The following is a 21,426-nucleotide window of genomic DNA, read 5'->3' as shown; positions in this document are numbered from 1 at the left end:
ATGCTCATATCCTGACCATATCCTAATGCATGCTCACAGCCTAATCATAATCTAATAGCCCCCCTCCCGTGCTCGCAAGGGTTTCCCCTCCCGATACGATAAACCCAATGGAAAAACATGCACAACAGATCTTAACGCTGCCGCATCCCTGGCCAAGACGGACAGGAGCACTTGGATTGGTCCCCGGGGGGCGAGGCCCACGCCGCAGCCCTTGTCTGCTCCCGGCTGCCCTTGGGGGGGGAAGGACGACGGGATGGGAGGTGCAGAGAACATTTCATCAGCAACTGAGGGTTCCTGTGGGTCGCCCATCGCATGTGTGTGTGTTAAATCTGCATGACAAATAAAGACTTCTTCTTCATGTATGCTCACAGACCAAAGTCCACTGCAGAGTTCTACAATCCACGTCTATTCTTAAAAGCCATGTGGCCAGTACGGGTATCGAACCCGCGACCTTGCACCACGCTCTAACCAACTGAGCTAACCGGCCATGGTGACTTTTCCTCCCAGCCCCCCCCCCCCCTCCACCTCTCTGCCAGTTAGTGCTGACAGGGATGGAACGCAGAGCCTGTTTGACATAATAGGAACGAGTGTGGTCTTCTGGGGAGATAATGAGATTCACAGAAAGTGAAAAGGAGACAGTGAGCTCCTGACAACAGGAAACGGAGACGCGCGTGAGCAGAAACTCAAACTAGAACGATAAGGGGCTGCTTCGTACTTGGCTTGGCGTTGATGACCACCTTCTCTCCGGAGTGGGGGGCAGGGTAGCGGCTGCTGTTGTCGGCCATGTCCTCGCTGGAGCCGAACTCCAACACCTCCACGAAGCTCAGGGGCACGCTCCACTTCAACAGGAACCTCTGGCTCAGCGGGGCGCTGCTACTGCCACTGCCGTCCACGCTGCACCTGGGGACGGCCAGAGACATTGTAATTAGGGATGCTCGATATTGGCTTTTTTACCGATACCGATATTGTCCAACTCTTAATTTCCGATACCGATACCAATATCAACCGATACCGATATATGCAGGGTTTCCCCCCAAAAAAACGGAATAATTTCAGGTAACTAATAATTTCACTGGATGCATTCAAAAGGCTTTCTAAATGTAAGCATTATCTGTGCAAAATATGATCATTAAAAAAGTAAAAATTAACATTACATATCTCTTGTTGTTGAATTAAACCAACATGCATACTTTTGACAATAAATAAAATAAGAATTGGTGCTTACTTGCTTGCCTGGGTAAATAAAGGTTAAATAAATGTAAAAAAAATAAAAATATTGTTATTGTTTTTTTTACCGATACCGATATTTTCCGATATCACATTTTACTGCCGATATCGGCCGATAATATCGGTCGGCCGATAATATCGGACACCCCTAATTGTAATAAGAGTCTCAAAATCAGCTGCAAGCAAAGGGAGGAGGGACAGCGGTGTCAAATTGGTTGGTTTTCCTCTGTGCTGATCAACATTTCTAATTAAAATCAAACGATGACTATGCAGTGCACATTCATAATGTTCTGTTAAATACAATTTACAGATGGCATAGATTGGAAATGCAAATTTGATCGGCACAGAGGGGAAATAAACAATACTTTTGCCTCTAGATGTACATACACAGCACGTGGATTATTGGCCATCGTGCAGTGTTTCCTCTAGATATGTTTGGCAGCAGTAATAGTAGTAGTAGGTCAGGGTTTGACTCCAGCCCTATTGCCAGTACCAGTCTCCGTAACGGTTTTGTTTTAAAGATGCAGGATGTACGATTTGAAGCATCGATTCACCTATAAAATGTTATCAGTAACTGAGATGGATGTCTAAATAAAGCTCATATGAACACCCTGTTATCACGGACCTCTGATCTACGGTATAATTTTATATTAAATCATAGCCCTGTATGTTTTTCTTCCACGCGAGCAATAAACTTGACGACTTAGGTGATGCATTTTCATAGCCGTTAGATGCATTTGGCAATGCGAGGCGTTCTCCTGCAGTAGAATGACTATCTATCAAGGCTGTAGAATAACAATGATGTGAACATGGTGTTCTGTGCCACATGAATCCATCCTCTGTGCCGGGAGCGTTGTGTGGGTGTAAGGCAGCATGTAGGTAGAGGAAAGCATCGGAATAGAATGCCGTGTGTCCTACTCAAGATATAGGATAATCCAAAACAGTGGATATCCAAAACGACCTCTTTTAAGTCGATGAGTTTGGGTCAGAGCCAAGGGTTTTTCCGTGACCAGTATGGTGTAATGACAGGGGAGGAGCTGGAAACTCTTACTCCAGGGACAGTGCTTTCCTTCTGGGTAACATTCCAAGCCGCTGTGGCCCCTAGTAGTAGGTCTTAACCTCAAGACACCCTCTGTGGTCACATTTCACCCCCCAAGAACAGAACGCCCTCTCTGCTTCTAATTATTACAAACTCCACTTGTACTTTAAGTCTCAGTTCAGTTCAGTTCAGTTCAGTTCAAGGTTTATTGTTCTTGACGGGAAACACAACCACATACACTAAAAACAAAAACAAACACAAGACGACAAAGCAATAGCCTGTTTCTAACAAGGACACACACAGTGTCATAGATGCAAAGTATTATCGCTTAGATCAGGGGTTCTCAAACTTTTTCATACCGCGACCCCATTTTCTTTGGGGACCCCACACTTAATGTATTGCGTAATTTCAAACGTGGAATTAAGGAATATCGAAATAAAAGCACACGTTGTTGAACTTGATCATGCATATTTATTAGAACATTTAATTACAGCACTATGTTATCAATACACATTTATAAAACGATAAATTTATATTTAGCCAAAATATGTTGCCAGAACAGTTTAAAAATATATATATATTATAAAAAAAAAAAAATGTATACTTTTTTTTACTTGCCAAGGGGCAACCACAGTTTGAGAACCACTGATTGAACTAGTCTTGCACAAAGTGCCATGAGTGTGAGCAGCCACTAGGGGCAGAGCGGCTAAGTGTGAGTCAATGAATGAATGGATGAATGAATGTGCAAATTAGTGACATTTCCGGCCATAAAAAATACACAAAACTTGCATGTATAGTGTGGCCGAGGATGTGAGAGGGTGCCGGGTAAGGACAGGTAAGGTGGAGTGTAGTGTGGCCGAGGATGTGAGAGGGTGCCGGGTAAGGACAGGTAAGGTGGAGTGTAGTGTGGCCGAGGATGTGAGAGGGTGCCGGGTAAGGACAGGTAAGGTGGAGTGTAGTGTGGCCGAGGACGTGAGAGGGTGCCAGGTAAGGTGGAGTGTAGTGTGGCCGAGGACGTGAGAGGGTGCCAGGTAAGGACAGGTAAGGTGGAGTGTAGTGTGGCCGAGGACGTGAGAGGGTGCCAGGTAAGGTGGAGTGTAGTGTGGCCGAGGACGTGAGAGGGTGCCAGGTAAGGACAGGTAAGGTGGAGTGTAGTGTGGCCGAGGATGTGAGAGGGTGCCGGTTAAGGACAGGTAAGGTGGAGTGTAGTGTGGCCGAGGACGTGAGAGGGTGCCGGGTAAGGACAGGTAAGGTGGAGTGTAGTGTGGCCGAGGACGTGAGAGGGTGCCGGGTAAGGACAGGTAAGGTGGAGTGTAGTGTGGCCGAGGACGTGAGAGGGTGCCGGGTAAGGACAGGTAAGGTGGAGTGTAGTGTGGCCGAGGACGTGAGAGGGTGCCGGGTAAGGACAGGTAAGGTGGCGTGTAGTGTGGTCGAGGACGTGAGAGGGTGCCGGGTAAGGACAGGTAAGGTGGAGTGTAGTGTGGCCGAGGACGTGAGAGGGTGCCGGGTAAGGACAGGTAAGGTGGGTGGAGTGTAGTGTGGCCGAGGACGTGAGAGGGTGCCAGGTTAAGGACAGGTAAGGTGGAGTGTAGTGTGGTCGAGGACGTGAGAGGGTGCCGGTTAAGGACAGGTAAGGTGGACGTTTACCGGACGTTGGGCGTGGCACACATGAGCACGTCGTTGAGCAGAAAGAGCCGCCTCTCCTTGGTCTTGATGACCTCGCCGCGCTCGTTGTAGACCGTCTCCACCATGTCGTCCGAGCGGATCAGGTAGCGGCTGCCATTACTCAGGAGCTGCAGGGGACGGAGGTGAGGGGTGGGGTATGTCGGGGTCAAAACTAAAGGTCAAAATCAGGTATAAACCGTGAAACCCGTTTATGGCTTTTAAAAGACAACTGCGACTGATATAAAAAGGTACAACTCTGTACAGAAGATTGCATAGTCCAGAAAAATAAATAACCCTTTTCTCTGGTACAACCACCACACTGTGGACACGTGTTCCGGCATGGACGTTTCAAAAAGCTGTTCAGAAATAGACAAATGGACAGATAATTACACCATATGGGAATACTGGTGTTCTGAGCACATGTCACGCTAAACCACGTTCTAAAAATACACTGGTCGGTGGAGGGAGCACTCGGTATAGGAGCTGTGCGCTCTCCAGCGGAGGCCCTGACACGCCTCCTCCCACGCGGGGTCAGAGATACAGAGAGAGAGGGAGAAGCACCATCGCATCTGTTCAACTACCACAACATCAGCCAGGAATTTTGCACTTTGGCTCAGTGTTCTTGAGAAGTAGATAAGGTGCCTCGCTATCTGTAGGCAATTTCTCATTTTTCATAAACTGTGTAGGAGTCTCTAGCTAGAATGAAAAGCGATGAAGCGATTTAAATGATTACCCAGTTAACATTAGATTAGCATACTGCACCTTATGTGTATACTGTATACTTACTTCATCAGAGCATATATTTAGCATTTTAGATTATATATATTAGATTATATATTAGTTATTAGATTATATATATAGTGTAACTATATTTATTGTAGGTCAAATATAACTGAGAGGGCATACATACCCTCAACTTGCACCTTGACCTTTTTACACTGCCTACTTGCCCATATGGCCAGAGTAAATTATAGTGTTATATTGTTTACACTGCCTATTTTTATTCTATTTTAATTTTTACTTCTCCACTGTACTATAATTCTATGACCTGTATCATGTCTTCTACTACATGTACCTCCCCTCCCCCCTCCCCCATGCTGCTATGATGCCTGAATTTTCCAAAAGGGATCAATAAAGGAATATCTTATCTTTTCTGCTACCTGACTACCTGAGTTATGCTACTGTTTATATATATAGGATATTATGACCAAAGCTATGTCCAATACTTTACATTGTCTGTACAACATGTGCCACGGTGGGCTTTGTGCTCTATATACCACAGCTATAGTATATACTATAATACCACAATGCTCCACTCACAACATACAGTACAATACTCATTATGTTCAGTATCACTACCTCATTTGTACACTGGACTAAAGTACTGATGGACACTGACTTGACTTCACTCTACAGTCTGCACTTTATGCATTGCTTTTATTTGGTCAGAAACATGCTAATAGTCTTATATAGATTTTAATGTCAGAAATCTATCATAATCAATAAGAAATCTATTACAATCTTTTTTTTTGTAATGTTCATAGTTTTCAATAACAGAAATCTATTACAATTTCTCCAGGAGGTTTTAATATAAATTCTCTGCTCATTTTATGCCTGTCTATAATTGTGCCAATTCTATGCTCGTTTTATGCCTATGTCTATTTTGTGTCTACATTACTGCTGTGAAGTATTGATGCATGATATATATGGAGAGATATTTAGTCTACTGTATATTGTTTGATCTCGCTGCCTATGCACTGTATGTGAGGTCCTGTTGTCATTTAGCCATGGTAAAGTCAAAGCCAATGTTTATTTGTCATATACTGTGAAACACTGTGATTTACCATACCTTGCTATATTCTTACCCTACCTACTTTCATACACTTCCAATGAAATTCATATGTCGGTTCTATGATGTTAGAGTGATGCCCTGTTGTGAGAAGAAGATGACTTTTGACCTAAATCTTTTCCTATGCTAGCAAAGTTGTTTAACATTCCAGTTAGGTACATCGTGAACATCACCGCCTAGCCAAGGTTGATTCTCCTAACTGGGCCATTTTCATCTGATTGAACAATCTTATCACACTTTTTACTGTAACCTTGCTACCTCTCTATCTCTTTGTATTTAAATTTTTTATTTTATGCTCGCTTATGCCTGTATTTTTTACTGTTGTTGTATGTAAACTTAATAATTTTAAACTATTTTATTATGCCTGTATTTTCTACTGTTGTGAAGCACTTTGAACTGCAACCTCTGTATGAAAAGTGCTATACAAATAAAGTTATTATTATTATTATTATTATTATATACACATTATACATGTACAGTGGCAATGAAATGCTCTTCGAGTCTCTCCCAAGACTGTGTGCACATTAATAAAAATAACTCTCAATAACCCAGACACATCTCTGTAGCATCGTCACCCAAACACATCTCTGTACCAACATCACCCAGACACATCTCTGTACCAACATCACCCAGACACATCTCTGTACCAACATCACCCAGACACATCTCTGTACCAACATCACCCAGACACATCTCTGTAGCAACATCACCCAGACACATCTCTGTACCAACATCACCCAGACACATCTCTGTACCAACATCACCCAGACACATCTCTGTACCAACATCACCCAGACAGACACATCTCTGTACCAACATCACCCAGACACATCTCTGTACCAACATCACCCAGACAGACACATCTCTGTACCAACATCACCCTGGAGACACATCTCTGTACCAACATCACCCAGACACATCTCTGTACCAACATCACCCAGACACATCTCTGTACCAACATCACCCAGACACATCTCTGTACCAACATCACCCAGACAGACACATCTCTGTACCAACATCACCCAGACAGACACATCTCTGTACCAACATCACCCAGACACATCTCTGTACCAACATCACCCAGACACATCTCTGTACATCCACGTGTATTCGGCAGACGTTTGGTGAATCTGATTTAACCACGTATTATCGACGTGAGCGAGCGGGGCGGGTAGAGACCGGCAGACGGACCTTGTTGAGGTAGCGTTCATGCATGGCCTTGGCGATGTGGCGGATCTCACAGCGCTGGTCGGCCTCCCTCTTCTTCTCGTTCAGCTTCTCCGCCAGAGTCTCCAGCTCGGTCAGGGCCATCTGCAGCGGCAGGCGGTCTGCGTGGCCCACCGGAGTGTTCTTCAACATGTCCTGGAGGAGAATAGGGGGGCGGGGGCTCAGATAAGTCACCGACAACCTGACACGGCAATATTCACACGGCTGACGAGGGCTAACAAGGTTCTAATGTATATTTACATTTACATTTAGTCATTTAGCTGATGCTTGTATCCAAAGTGACTTACAAGTTCTGTACAACAGGTCCGCAGGAAGGGTACAACTCTGGCAGCTAAGGGTAAGTAACATTGTTCGTCAAACAGTGTTGAACTTTGGTGCTACAGTATTTTTTCCCTTCTTCTTCATTTCCGATATTGATTGAAGAAGTGTGTTTTTAGTCAGAGACGAAAATTGGGTGGGTTTCGGCTGTCCTGATTGTGGTGGGAAGCTTTTTTCTTTTTTGTACCCATTAAGCCTTACATATACTTTGCAGTGCATATACTTTTAGTGTGGGTGGCCCCAGTGGGAATCAAAGCTCTATCTTACCCTGACACTGTGAGTGCCACACTCTATCTTACCCTGACACTGTTAGTGCCACGCTCTACCTTACCCTGACACTGTGAGTGCCACACTCTACCTTACCCTGACACTGTGAGTGCCACACTCTACCTTACCCTGACACTGTGAGTGCCACACACTATCTTACCCTGACACTGTGAGTGCCACACTCTACCTTACCCTGACATTGTGAGTGCCACACTCTACCTTACCCTGACATTGTGAGTGCCACACTCTAGCTTACCCTGACACTGTGAGTGCCACTCTAGCTTACCCTGACATTGTGAGTGCCACACTCTACCTTACCCTGACATTGTGAGTGCCACACTCTACCTTACCCTGACATTGTGAGTGCCACACTCTACCTTACCCTGACACTGTGAGTGCCACACTCTATCTTACCCTGACACTGTGAGTGCCACACTCTATCTTACCCTGACACTGTGAGTGCCACACACTACCTTACCCTGACACTGTGAGTGCCACACACTATCTTACCCTGACACTGTGAGTGCCACACACTATCTTACCCTGACACTGTGAGTGCCACACACTACCTTACCCTGACACTGTGAGTGCCACACTCTATCTTACCCTGACACTGTGAGTGCCACACTCTATCTTACCCTGACACTGTGAGTGCCACACTCTATCTTACCCTGACACTGTTAGTGCCACACACTATCTTACCCTGACACTGTGAGTGCCACACACTACCTTACCCTGACACTGTGAGTGCCACACTCTATCTTACCCTGACACTGTGAGTGCCACACTCTATCTTACCCTGACACTGTGAGTGCCACACACTACCTTACCCTGACACTGTGAGTGCCACACACTACCTTACCCTGACACTGTGAGTGCCACACACTATCTTACCCTGACACTGTGAGTGCCACACTCTATCTTACCCTGACACTGTGAGTGCCACACACTACCTTACCCTGACACTGTGAGTGCCACACTCTATCTTACCCTGACACTGTGAGTGCCACACACTACCTTACCCTGACACTGTGAGTGCCACACTCTATCTTACCCTGACACTGTGAGTGCCACACTCTATCTTACCCTGACACTGTGAGTGCCACACTCTATCTTACCCTGACACTGTGAGTGCCACACACTACCTTACCCTGACACTGTGAGTGCCACACTCTAGCTTACCCTGACACTGTGAGTGCCACACTCTATCTTACCCTGACACTGTGAGTGCCACACTCTAGCTTACCCTGACACTGTGAGTGCCACACTCTATCTTACCCTGACACTGTGAGTGCCACACTCTAGCTCACCCTGACACTGTGAGTGCCACACTCTATCTTACCCTGACACTGTGAGTGCCACACTCTATCTTACCCTGACACTGTGAGTGCCACACTCTATCTTACCCTGACACTGTGAGTGCCACACTCTATCTTACCCTGACACTGTGAGTGCCACACTCTAGCTACATAGCTACATTGAGCTACATAGGATCACAATGATTTTACACTGTCGATTACACGCCACGTTGATATGGAGAAGTCACTCTCGACTATTAGGACATGTGTGACAATATGAAGACGATGTATTCACTTCTTTATGCAGCCACAATCAGTACAGTAGAGTGCTCAAACAATCCTGAGTAGAATATATAACGTTATCCATCAAACTCTGTATGAGGCGTTCTGCTAAGGGAGAAGATTTTAACCCAAGTCCAGGAAGCTTTTCCAGTCTAGTGCAAACCCTGAGTGAAATTGTCAGAAATAGCACATGTGAGGGTATGATGGGAGCAGAGTCAACAGAGAGCAGAGGAAAACATTTCTATGGCTTTCCATGTGAAAACCACAGTACTTGATGTATGTGTATAGGGCGACCTCTGCTGGTAATAGTTGGTCATGTCATGTCTACTGACCTGCAGTGCAATACATGGCAGCAATGAATAGACGGCTTCAATGTCTGAAAGCAAGAACGCATGCGCGACTTATGGATGAAATGGATGCTACAGACCCTGGAGTTTGCTGGACATGTTCAATTATCTCACTTTAATACTGCAATCCCATACATTACACTGGGTTGTTACTTTAGGAAAAAGGCTGACTTTTATTTTGGATACAAGGTGCTACAAATGATATTCTAGACACATTTAGGGACCCCAGTTTAGTGTTACATCACCTGATCGTCAGCTGTTTTTGTGTGTGTTTAAAATGTTACGAGCCTCGTGATCTACTGCAACAGCGATGCTGTTGCCTAGCGACTGCAAGGCCATTCAAAGGACCAATGAAAAACAGAGTCATGCCTGCAGCAGTAGAATGAACTGTGGGAATCTCTGGATGGGCTTCATCATCAGGCCGTAGAGAGTCACCCGGTCACCACTGGTCTCCTGGCGGTGCTGTGGAGGAGGAGCACAAAGCCACGGGTTCATGAAAACATAGTGGAGGGGACCAGCGTTCATAGTGATAATAGTAGAGGGGACCAGCGTTCATAGTGATAATAGTGGAGGGACCAGCGTTCATAGTGATAATAGTGGAGCGACCAGCGTTCATAGTGATAATAGTGGAGGGACCAGCGTTCATAGTGATAATAGTAGAGGGGACCAGCGTTCATAGTGATAATAGTGGAGGGACCAGCGTTCACAGTGATAATAGTGGAGGGACCAGCGTTCATAGTGATAATAGTGGAGGGACCAGCGTTCATAGTGATAATAGTGGAGGGGACCAGCGTTCATAGTGATAATAGTGGAGGGACCAGCGTTCATAGTGATAATAGTGGAGGGACCAGCGTTCAGTGATAATAGTGGAGGGACCAGCGTTCATAGTGATAATAGTGGAGGGACCAGCGTTCATAGTGATAATAGTGGAGGGGACCAGCGTTCATAGTGATAATAGTGGAGGGACCAGTGTTCATAGTGATAATAGTAGAGGGGACCAGCGTTCATAGTGATAATAGTGGAGGGACCAGCGTTCACAGTGATAATAGTGGAGGGACCAGCGTTCATAGTGATAATAGTGGAGGGACCAGCGTTCATAGTGATAATAGTGGAGGGACCAGCGTTCATAGTGATAATAGTGGAGGGACCAGCGTTCATAGTGATAATAGTGGAGGGACCAGCGTTCATAGTGATAATAGTAGAGGGACCAGCGTTCATAGTGATAATAGTGGAGGGACCAGCGTTCACAGTGATAATAGTGGAGGGACCAGCGTTCATAGTGATAATAGTGGAGGGACCAGCGTTCATAGTGATAATAGTGGAGGGACCAGCGTTCATAGTGATAATAGTAGAGGGGACCAGCGTTCATAGTGATAATAGTGGAGGGACCAGCGTTCATAGTGATAATAGTGGAGGGGACCAGCGTTCATAGTGATAATAGTGGAGGGACCAGCGTTCATAGTGATAATAGTGGAGGGGACCAGCGTTCATAGTGATAATAGTGGAGGGACCAGCGTTCAGTGATAATAGTGGAGGGACCAGCGTTCATAGTGATAATAGTGGAGGGACCAGCGTTCATAGTGATAATAGTGGAGGGGACCAGCGTTCATAGTGATAATAGTGGAGGGACCAGCGTTCATAGTGATAATAGTGGAGGGGACCAGCGTTCATAGTGATAATAGTGGAGGGACCAGCGTTCATAGTGATAATAGTGGAGGGGACCAGCGTTCATAGTGATAATAGTGGAGGGACCAGTGTTCATAGTGATAATAGTGGAGGGACCAGCGTTTATAGTGATAATAGTGGAGGGACCAGCGTTCATAGTGATAATAGTGGTTCACAAACCCATTTCCCTCTACACAGACACGTGCACAGATTCCATTGTTGCTCAACAGACACAAATACCCTGTTTAGGGAGGTCCAACGTCTAGGAACTCAGCTGAAGAGAAAAGCGTGTTAGCCTTGGAGAGAAAGTCTCTAAAAAACGAAAGAAAAAACAAAGAAAAAGAAAACGCAAAGAAACTCAAGTCTCAAGTCTCAGTGAGACAAAACACTCATTCTCTCTCTCCCTTTCTCCCCTCTCTCTCTCTCTCTCTCTGACCTTGAGGAAGTCCAGGAAGCCGGGCTTGGAGGCGCAGGTCTTCCTCACCACCGCCATGGCCGTGCTGAAGTTGTTGACGTACTCGCAGTAGGCCTCCAGCACCATGGACTTGGAGAACTGTTCAGGACGCAGAGAGGAATCACAATCACTAGAAATCACTAGAAGAAGAGTTACACCATGTGGTGTCTGTACCGGGTGTCTGTACCGGGTGTCTGTACCTGGTGTCTGTACCGGGTGTCTGTACCGGGTGTCTGTACCGGGTGTCTGTACCGGGTGTCTGTACCTGGTGTCTGTACCGGGTGTCTGTACCGGGTGTCTGTACCGGGTGTCTGTACCTGGTGTCTGTACCTGGTGTCTGTACCGGGTGTCTGTACCTGGTGTCTGTACCGGGTGTCTGTACCTGGTGTCTGTACCGGGTGGTGTCTGTACCGGGTGTCTGTACCGGGTGTCTGTACCGGGTGTCTGTACCGGGTGTCTGTACCGGGTGTCTGTACCGGGTGTCTGTACCTGGCGTCTGTACCGGGCGTCTGTACCGGGCGTCTGTACCGGGTGTCTGTACCTGGTGTCTGTACCTGGTGTCTGTACCTGGTGTCTGTACCGGGTGTCTGTACCGGGTGTCTGTACCGGGTGTCTGTACCTGGTGTCTGTACCGGGCGTCTGTACCGGGCGTCTGTACCTGGTGTCTGTACCTGGTGTCTGTACCTGGTGTCTGTACCTGGTGTCTGTACCTGGTGTCTGTACCGGGTGTCTGTACCGGGTGTCTGTACCTGGTGTCTGTACCTGGTGTCTGTACCTGGTGTCTGTACCTGGTGTCTGTACCTGGTGTCTGTACCGGGTGTCTGTACCTGGTGTCTGTACCGGGTGTCTGTACCTGGTGTCTGTACCGGGTGGTGTCTGTACCTGGTGTCTGTACCGGGTGTCTGTACCGGGTGTCTGTACCGGGTGTCTGTACCTGGTGTCTGTACCGGGTGTCTGTACCTGGTGTCTGTACCGGGTGTCTGTACCTGGTGGTGTCTGTACCGGGTGGTGTCTGTACCGGGTGGTGTCTGTACCGGGTGGTGTCTGTACCGGGTGGTGTCTGTACCTGGTGTCTGTACCGGGTGTCTGTACCTGGTGGTGTCTGTACCGGGTGGTGTCTGTACCGGGTGGTGTCTGTACCGGGTGTCTGTACCGGGTGTCTGTATCGGGTGTCTGTACCGGGTGTCTGTACCGGGTGTCTGTACCGGGTGTCTGTACCGGGTGTCTGTACCGGGTGTCTGTACCTGGTGTCTGTACCGGGTGTAAAAAAATATATTGATTTCTTTTTTATTAAAAATTTTTTTTTTTTACTTATTTTTGTTCATTCACGTATATGTTTAAGGAAACCAACAAACAGTTATAATCGTACACATACATGTGAAAAAATATGTAAAAAAAAATAAGTAATTTTTTTTTCTTATAGCTACAAGTAATCGATTAATTACTCACGCCCATCCCTAGTCTGTACCTGGTGTCTGTATTGGTGGGCCGGTGCATTACACTTATTGGGACAAATCAAACGCAAATGTACTCATAAGAGTGTATACACAGAGGAATGTTTACATCTTAAAGTATTAGAGGGCTGCTATATAGCCGATGCATATCATGTACAGTCAAGAAGTCAGAACTAGTGTTTGGCGTAATCCTTACAAAGTAACAAACACGTCGTTACTGTAATCACATTAGTTTTTCCTGTAAAATAGTAAGAGTAAAAAAATAAATAAAATGTAAGTACATTTCAGTAATCACAGTACAGTTAACGAATAGATTGTTATTTGCATAGTTTATCTTTCTCTCTGTATTGTAGGGGGGACGTAGTAGGGGGGGGGGGGGGGGAGGGGGGGACTTCATTGCAAGATAATTGTATTTTCAAATGATAAAACAAAAATGTAGGCACTGTCTACACTCTATAATCCTGGTCAAGACAGCAGTGTGCGCGACCCCACTTCCACACAGGTTGCTGCTGAAACAACGTAAAGACACTCTCCTGACTGCCACGTGACCAAGACCAACAGGCAAGGCCTGGCTATGCAACAGACCTCCACCTCCTGACCCGTTGAGAGAGAACGAACTGCAGATGGTGCAATGCAAACAACAATAAGTAGTGTAAATAAATGGTCACTTTCCTCTGGGAGTAATAAGTAAAGTGATCTGTTACTTTTGGGAGAAGGGGTGGGGGGGGGTGGGGGTTGGACAGGGATGAGAGAAGGGAGGGAGGATGGAGAGGGCAGCAGGCACACGGCGTGTGTGTCTCCCTGATCCTCTGATGTCAGGCCAGGGGTCACGATCCCGGCGGTTGTATGATAACAAGAAGCAGGAAGGAGATGAGACGGGTGAGACTGTGGGAGACGCGCTCTTTTGTTTTGAAGAACCCTGCATGAGTTGCTAGGCAGCCAGAAAGGGGTGGAGTACATCCTCTGAGGAAACAGACTAGAGTGCAGTGTGTGTGTGTGTGTGTGTGTGTGTGTGTGTGTGTGTGTGTGTGTGTGTGTGTGTGTTAATGTGTGTGTGCGCGTGTGTGTGTTAATGTGTGTGTGTGTGTGTTAATGTGTGTGTGTGTGTGTGCTTGTGTGTGTGTTCATGTGTGTGTGTGTGTTCATGTGTGTGTGTCTGTGGCAAAATAGAGAGCTTCTGAGAGTGATCTAATCATCAGACCCATTCGTACAGAATGGGGAAGTGTTGTGAAAAAAGCCTGAGTCCAGGGAAACGTTCACCCACCTCCGCAGCCAACGGCTATTTTAATGCATTTTAAAAACAGCACCATACGGCTCGAGCTACACACGGCACAGGCGACAGCCGGCTCACCGATGCCACAAAGACGTCGCCGATCATCTCCAGGTTGTCCCACTCGCCCACGCGGCTGGCCAGGGCGATCTGGAACAGGAAGTGGCACTGCAGGATCTCCCGGATACGATAGAATGTCATCTTCAGCTTCCTGTCGCTCAGCAGCCTTGGCTCGATCTGGGACAGGGGCTTCTCGTATTGCTGAGAGAGGGGGAAAAGACAGAGAGTTAGCCTTGGCTCGATCTGGGACAGGGGCTTCTCGTATTGCTGAGAGAGGGGGAAAAGACGGAGAGTTAGCCTTGGCTCGATCTGGGACAGGGGCTTCTCGTATTGCTGAGAGAGGGGGAAAAGACGGAGAGTTAGCCTTGGCTCGATCTGGGACAGGGGCTTCTCGTATTGCTGAGAGAGGGGGAAAAGACGGAGAGTTAGCCTTGGCTCGATCTGGGACAGGGGCTTCTCGTATTGCTGAGAGAGGGGGAAAAGACGGAGAGTTAGCCTTGGCTCGATCTGGGACAGGGGCTTCTCGTATTGCTGAGAGAGGGGGAAAAGACGGAGAGTTAGCCTTGGCTCGATCTGGGACAGGGGCTTCTCGTATTGCTGAGAGGGGGAAAAAGACGGAGAGTTAGCCTTGGCTCGATATCTGGGACAGGGGCTTCTCGTATTGCTGAGAGAGGGGGAAAAGGCTGCCCTTCGCTGGGATATGTCTGGGAGTGTTGTTGTGTATTTCATGATGTGTTTTTAGTTTTTTTTATTTATTATTATGATGTTTCTTCTTGACTTGTCCAGCCCACGGGGACATTAACCTGTGTTTGCGGGCTTTACAAATACATTTGATTTGATGTGATCTGCACCGGGATCTACGTGCCTCCAGTATCCTCTTCAGTGCGTCCAGATAGTTCTTCTCACTCTCCAGAATGGAGCCCAGTATACACCGTCTCACCAGCTGCAACATAGAAAGCAAATGTATTAGTCTTTTTTACTCATTGGTATGGCTTTAAGCTTGTATAAACACATACAGTATGAACATGTTTACAGCCGCTTTATTAACATTAAGTAGGCAGTTGCAGTGCAGCCACAAGCATGGGAGATAGCTTATCTTCCAGGAAACAAGCAATTCAGTAAAAGGGTCTAATGTACACACACGGAGACTGGAATGCTGCTAACAGTCTAATCACCCATTTTCTTACTAGTGCAACACTTTGCAATACTTTAGAATATGGTTGATTAAACATAGTGACATTCCAGTGTCTTTGTGAATGGTAGACCTGTGAGCGCTGGGTTCAGTACCTGTTGCTGTGACAACCCCTCGGGGGCGGGGCCCAGCACTGGCTCCACGTTGAAACAGTCCACCTCGATGAAGAGCTCAGACTCCTCCTCCTCAAAAAAGGCCGACTTCCTCTCTGAAACGCACATAAGTCGGGGGGAAAAGCTACATGATTTACTTTTGCTGAATGGAGGAGAGCAAGGAGAGACATGGCAATGTGCCAAAGTGGATTGTGATGATGCCGATGATCAGACTGAACTTAATCAAATGTGATGCCTATTTAATGATTTATCACAAATGTCATGGCACAGGAAGGGAATTTGGGCATAAACAAAGAGGCCGCTGTTCATGAAGGCCAAACTGTCCTTGTTAGTGTCAGTACCATGGCAGAAAGATTACTGTCATTTTGAGTGTTGGTATAGAAGGACTTAGTTCTGTCATTTTGAGTGTTGGTATAGAAGGACTTAATTCTGTCATTTTGAGTGTTGGTATAGAAGGATTAGTTCTGTCATTTTGAGTGTTTGTACAGAAGAACTTAGTACAGGTGCGGCTGGGTAGTGTCTAAGCAGAACTGGGTAGGTCTAAGCCCTAGCCTGCCAGCGCAGAAACCTGGGTTCATACAGTGTTTGTACAGAAGGACTTAGTGCTGTCCTTTAGAGTGTTTGTAAAGAAGGACTTAGTGCTGTCCTTTAGAGTGTTTGTAAAGAAGGACTTAGTGCTGTCCTTTAGAGTGTTTGTACAGGACTTAGTACTGTCCTTTAGAGTGTTTGTACAGGACTTAGTGCTGTCCTTTAGAGTGTTTGTACAGGACTTAGTGCTGTCCTTTAGAGTGTTTGTACAGAAGGACTTAGTGCTGTCCTTTAGAGTGTTTGTACAGAAGGACTTAGTGCTGTCCTTTAGAGTGTTTGTACAGAGGGACTTAGTGCTGTCCTTTAGAGTGTTTGTACAGGACTTAGTGCTGTCCTTTAGAGTGTTTGTACAGGACTTAGTGCTGTCCTTTAGAGTGTTTGTAAAGAAGGACTTAGTGCTGTCCTTTAGAGTGTTTGTACAGGACTTAGTGCTGTCCTTTAGAGTGTTCGTACAGGACTTAGTGCTGTCCTTTAGAGTGTTTGTACAGGACTTAGTGCTGTCCTTTAGAGTGTTTGTAAAGAAGGACTTAGTGCTGTCCTTTACAGTGTTTGTACAGGACTTAGTGCTGTCCTTTAGAGTGTTTGTACAGGACTTAGTACTGTCCTTTAGAGTGTTTGTACAGGACTTAGTGCTGTCCTTTAGAGTGTTTGTACAGGACTTAGTGCTGTCCTTTAGAGTGTTTGTACAGGACTTAGTGCTGTCCTTTAGAGTGTTTGTACAGGACTTAGTGCTGTCCTTTAGAGTGTTTGTACAGGACTTAGTACTGTCCTTTAGAGTGTTTGTACAGGACTTAGTGCTGTCCTTTAGAGTGTTTGTACAGGACTTAGTGCTGTCCTTTAGAGTGTTTGTACAGAAGGACTTAGTGCTGTCCTTTAGAGTGTTTGTACAGGACTTAGTGCTGTCCTTTAGAGTGTTTGTACAGGACTTAGTGCTGTCCTTTAGAGTGTTTGTACAGGACTTAGTACTGTCCTTTAGAGTGTTTGTACAGGACTTAGTGCTGTCCTTTAGAGTGTTTGTACAGAAGGACTTAGTGCTGTCCTTTAGAGTGTTTGTACAGAAGGACTTAGTGCTGTCCTTTAGAGTGTTTGTACAGAGGGACTTAGTACTGTCCTTTAGAGTGTTTGTACAGGACTTAGTGCTGTCCTTTAGAGTGTTTGTACAGGACTTAGTACTGTCCTTTAGAGTGTTTGTACAGGACTTAGTGCTGTCCTTTAGAGTGTTTGTACAGGACTTAGTGCTGTCCTTTAGAGTGTTTGTACAGGACTTAGTGCTGTCCTTTAGAGTGTTTGTACAGAAGGACTTAGTGCTGTCCTTTAGAGTGTTTGTACAGGACTTAGTGCTGTCCTTTAGAGTGTTTGTACAGGACTTAGTGCTGTCCTTTAGAGTGTTTGTACAGGACTTAGTGCTGTCCTTTAGAGTGTTTGTACAGAAGGACTTAGTGCTGTCCTTTAGAGTGTTTGTACAGAAGGACTTAGTGCTGTCCTTTAGAGTGTTCGTACAGAAGGACTTAGTGCTGTCCTTTAGAGTGTTCGTACAGGACTTAGTACTGTCATTTAGAGTGTTTGTACAGGACTTAGTGCTGTCCTTTAGAGTGTTTGTACAGAAGGACTTAGTGCTGTCCTTTAGAGTGTTCGTACAGGACTTAGTACTGTCATTTAGAGTGTTTGTACAGAAGGACTTAGTGCTGTCCTTTAGAGTGTTTGTACAGGACTTAGTGCTGTCCTTTAGAGTGTTTGTACAGGACTTAGTGCTGTCCTTTAGAGTGTTTGTACAGAAGGACTTAGTGCTGTCTTTACAGTGTTTGTACAGGACTTAGTGCTGTCCTTTAGAGTGTTTGTACAGGACTTAGTACTGTCCTTTAGAGTGTTTGTACAGGACTTAGTGCTGTCTTTACAGTGTTTGTACAGGACTTAGTGCTGTCCTTTAGAGTGTTTGTACAGGACTTAGTACTGTCCTTTAGAGTGTTTGTACAGGACTTAGTGCTGTCTTTACAGTGTTTGTACAGGACTTAGTGCTGTCCTTTAGAGTGTTTGTACAGGACTTAGTGCTGTCCTTTAGAGTGTTTGTACAGGACTTAGTGCTGTCCTTTAGAGTGTTTGTACAGGACTTAGTGCTGTCCTTTAGAGTGTTTGTACAGGACTTAGTGCTGTCCTTTAGAGTGTTTGTACAGGACTTAGTACTGTCCTTTACAGTGTTTGTACAGGACTTAGTACTGTCCTTTAGAGTGTTCGTACAGGACTTAGTACTGTCCTTTACAGTGTTTGTACAGGACTTAGTGCTGTCCTTTAGAGTGTTTGTACAGGACTTAGTGCTGTCCTTTAGAGTGTTTGTACAGGACTTAGTGCTGTCCTTTAGAGTGTTTGTACAGGACTTAGTGCTGTCCTTTAGAGTGTTTGTACAGGACTTAGTGCTGTCTTTACAGTGTTTGTACAGGACTTAGTGCTGTCCTTTAGAGTGTTTGTACAGGACTTAGTACTGTCCTTTAGAGTGTTTGTACAGGACTTAGTACTGTCCTTTAGAGTGTTCATACCATGACAGAAAGACTTAGTGCTGTCCTTTAGAGTGTTCATACCATGACAGAAGGACTTAGTACTGTCCTTTAGAGTGTTCATACCATGACAGAAGGACTTAGTCTTGATGAAGGAGCGTCCCTTCTTCACAGCAGCTTTGGTTTTCTCCAGTCCATCTTTGGTCCCTTCCTTCGCTGCCTTCACCAGCTTTTGCATCTTCAGGTGACATGAAAAGCTATTATTATCAGAGCAAAATATATCTGTGTGCATATATGGAGGTTGGAGGTTAAGTGCATTGCTCAAGGGCATTTCAGTGGTTGGTATCGAGGGACGGGAGAGCGTTACTCATTCACTTCCCCCACCCCAAGATTTTTCCTGTCGGTCAGGGGGATCGAACCGGCGACCTTCTGGTCACAAGCCCGCTTCTCTAACCTTTAGGCCACCGCTGCCCCGATATAATAATAATAACAACAACAACAACAACAACAACAACAACAACAACAACAACAACAACAAAACCATTTTGCAGCCTCAGGCGGTGCCTATATAGGAAACTAGCACATGAAGCCATGGAGGATGAGGATGAGCAGTATTAGAGAGGAAGGCAGAAGGCGGATGATGTAAATACAGGACCACAGGAGGGCAGGGGTGACCGGAGGGCAACACAGAGACTGGGACATCAGCTAAGAGTAGCACAATACTTACTAACAAAATGCCTCGTTTGTCTTTGTGACAGGGGGACATGTCACAGATGTTCTCTGAAGCTCGGCTAAAGAAATTAGCACACAGGATGCTATCATTTCAGTGTTTAAAACCTTGATCTCCAACCTTTGTCAGTCAAGTTGTACATGTTTTTAATTACCTTACTTGTCTTATTATTATTATTTTATAGTCTGTGTGATTTTTTTTGCTTAACTCTGTATGTACACTCGACGTGACTGTAAAAGAGGGAAACCTCCGTTGCCTTTCGAGTTTAAATAAAGATTTGAATTGAAATGAAATGGTTATTTCCTGCCACTCTGAAAACATCTTTTGACAATGGGCAGTAGCCGTTTTAATCAAAGACAAAAGCCGCTGGTGTCTCAGTGTACTGTAGTATTAAACAAACGTCAATTGGGGACATATTCAATGCTTTATGCCTTGAAATGTCCAAACAAGTAATAACAGCAGACAAGGAGACAAATGAATTACACAAACCCACCACCACCACCACCAGTACCACCACCAGTACCACCACCACAGTACCACCACCAGCACCAACAGCGGCACTCATTCACATAAGTGTATTGGTGAAGGTACCGAAGGTCAGTGAGAGACGCCCAGAGAGTGGAGTTAGCTAGGCCAAGAGTGAGGAGGATGGGACTACTTTGTCTAGCGCAGGGAGACGAGTTGTGCGGCAGGCGGTTTACCTTCTGCTCGTGTTTCTGTTTTAGCTGCTGCAACTCTACCGTTCCCACTGTATTTGCCATAAGATCTTTCATCTTTTTCTCATAGTGTTCTTTCAAGCGTGTCAGATCTTGAGAGAGCTAAACAGAAGCAGAGCAAGCGTTACCAATTGTGGTCTTTGGAGGAGGCGCCAGTCAAGACAGACAAGAGCATAGCTAATCCCCCCCCCCCCCCCCCCCCCCATCTTCATATCTGTTCTGCTTACCCACACACTCCCACCCCAGGGAAAAGAAACACATCATTTTATGTTGAATAACAGTACCATGTCTGAAGCTCTCAAAACACAAGCCAAGCTCTTACGTAAAACAACCAGCTGAATTATAACTGTCTATTTCATGTCTGTAGAAGCAAACGGGCGGTTCACCTCAACCAAATATACAAAAGGGCTGTATGTTATTGAAGTCTTTAGCTACAGTGACTATATCAGTAGCTGGAACCAAGAGAATTAGTAAAAGCTTGGGCATGATGAGATATTCTACCTGGATTGTGTTTCCATCTCAATACACTAAAAGTGCTGTAGTAAGTGGTATTTTTTTTGTTAAAATAAATGTTAAGTAGCTTTACATTCCGACAGCCATCACTGATATAGAGTGTTTAGTCAGTAACATAGGTCTCCCAGTAAACAGAAAATATATTTTCTGGTATCCTGCTCCCCCTTTATCCAATCAGGAGAGAGAACCCTAGGTATTTCTACTTATTTCAAGAAATCTTTCCAAGCCAAATTTGCTTACTGCACTGACAGAGCATTTTACTTGTTTTTTGTTTGTTTGTTTATTCTTACTTTTGCAGTATCGAGCTCTGAATAAAGTGGGAACGGGAAACCAGGAAATGTATTATCTGTTTACTGCAGAGCAGGATGGACTAGGAGACCCATGTTACTGACCAGACACTCTATATCAGTGATGGGCTGTTGGAATATAGAGCTATTATTTTAACAAAATAAATACCACTTAACAGCATATTTAACAGTGATGTGTCATATCATTATCTTTAGGAGGGAAAATGGAAAAACAGATAAAATCTTCTTCCATAAATTACAAATCTTTCCAAGCATAACATATCAAAACTCCATTTCTACCCAACCATACTACGCCCTCCCCCTCCCTTACAGTAGCATTGCCATAGAGATTGGAGGTGGCTGTAATGTTAACAGA

The 21,426-nt window shown here is 45.5% G+C and overlaps 1 protein-coding gene across 1 annotated transcript in view; it reads right to left on the bottom strand.

The window, feature by feature from the left end:
- The window catches only part of arhgef10 (Rho guanine nucleotide exchange factor (GEF) 10), a 171,146-nt gene that overhangs the window by 67,919 nt on the left and 81,801 nt on the right, over positions 1-21,426 (bottom strand). The window contains exons 9-18 of the mRNA XM_084311130.1: positions 20,236-20,352; positions 18,931-19,042; positions 15,710-15,822; positions 15,288-15,365; positions 14,444-14,623; positions 11,621-11,737; positions 9,889-9,981; positions 6,972-7,142; positions 3,914-4,059; positions 716-900 (exon numbers count right to left, since the gene is read on the bottom strand). Coding sequence (XP_084167256.1) covers positions 716-900; positions 3,914-4,059; positions 6,972-7,142; positions 9,889-9,981; positions 11,621-11,737; positions 14,444-14,623; positions 15,288-15,365; positions 15,710-15,822; positions 18,931-19,042; positions 20,236-20,352 — 1,312 coding nt within the window. The remainder of the gene's footprint in view (positions 1-715; positions 901-3,913; positions 4,060-6,971; positions 7,143-9,888; positions 9,982-11,620; positions 11,738-14,443; positions 14,624-15,287; positions 15,366-15,709; positions 15,823-18,930; positions 19,043-20,235; positions 20,353-21,426) is intronic.

This window comes from Notolepis coatsorum, assembly GCF_963971535.1.
Source record: "Notolepis coatsorum genome assembly, chromosome: 3".
In the NCBI taxonomy this organism is placed as follows: Eukaryota; Metazoa; Chordata; class Actinopteri; order Aulopiformes; family Paralepididae; genus Notolepis; species Notolepis coatsorum.
This window is presented reverse-complemented; position numbering and strand designations above follow the sequence as displayed.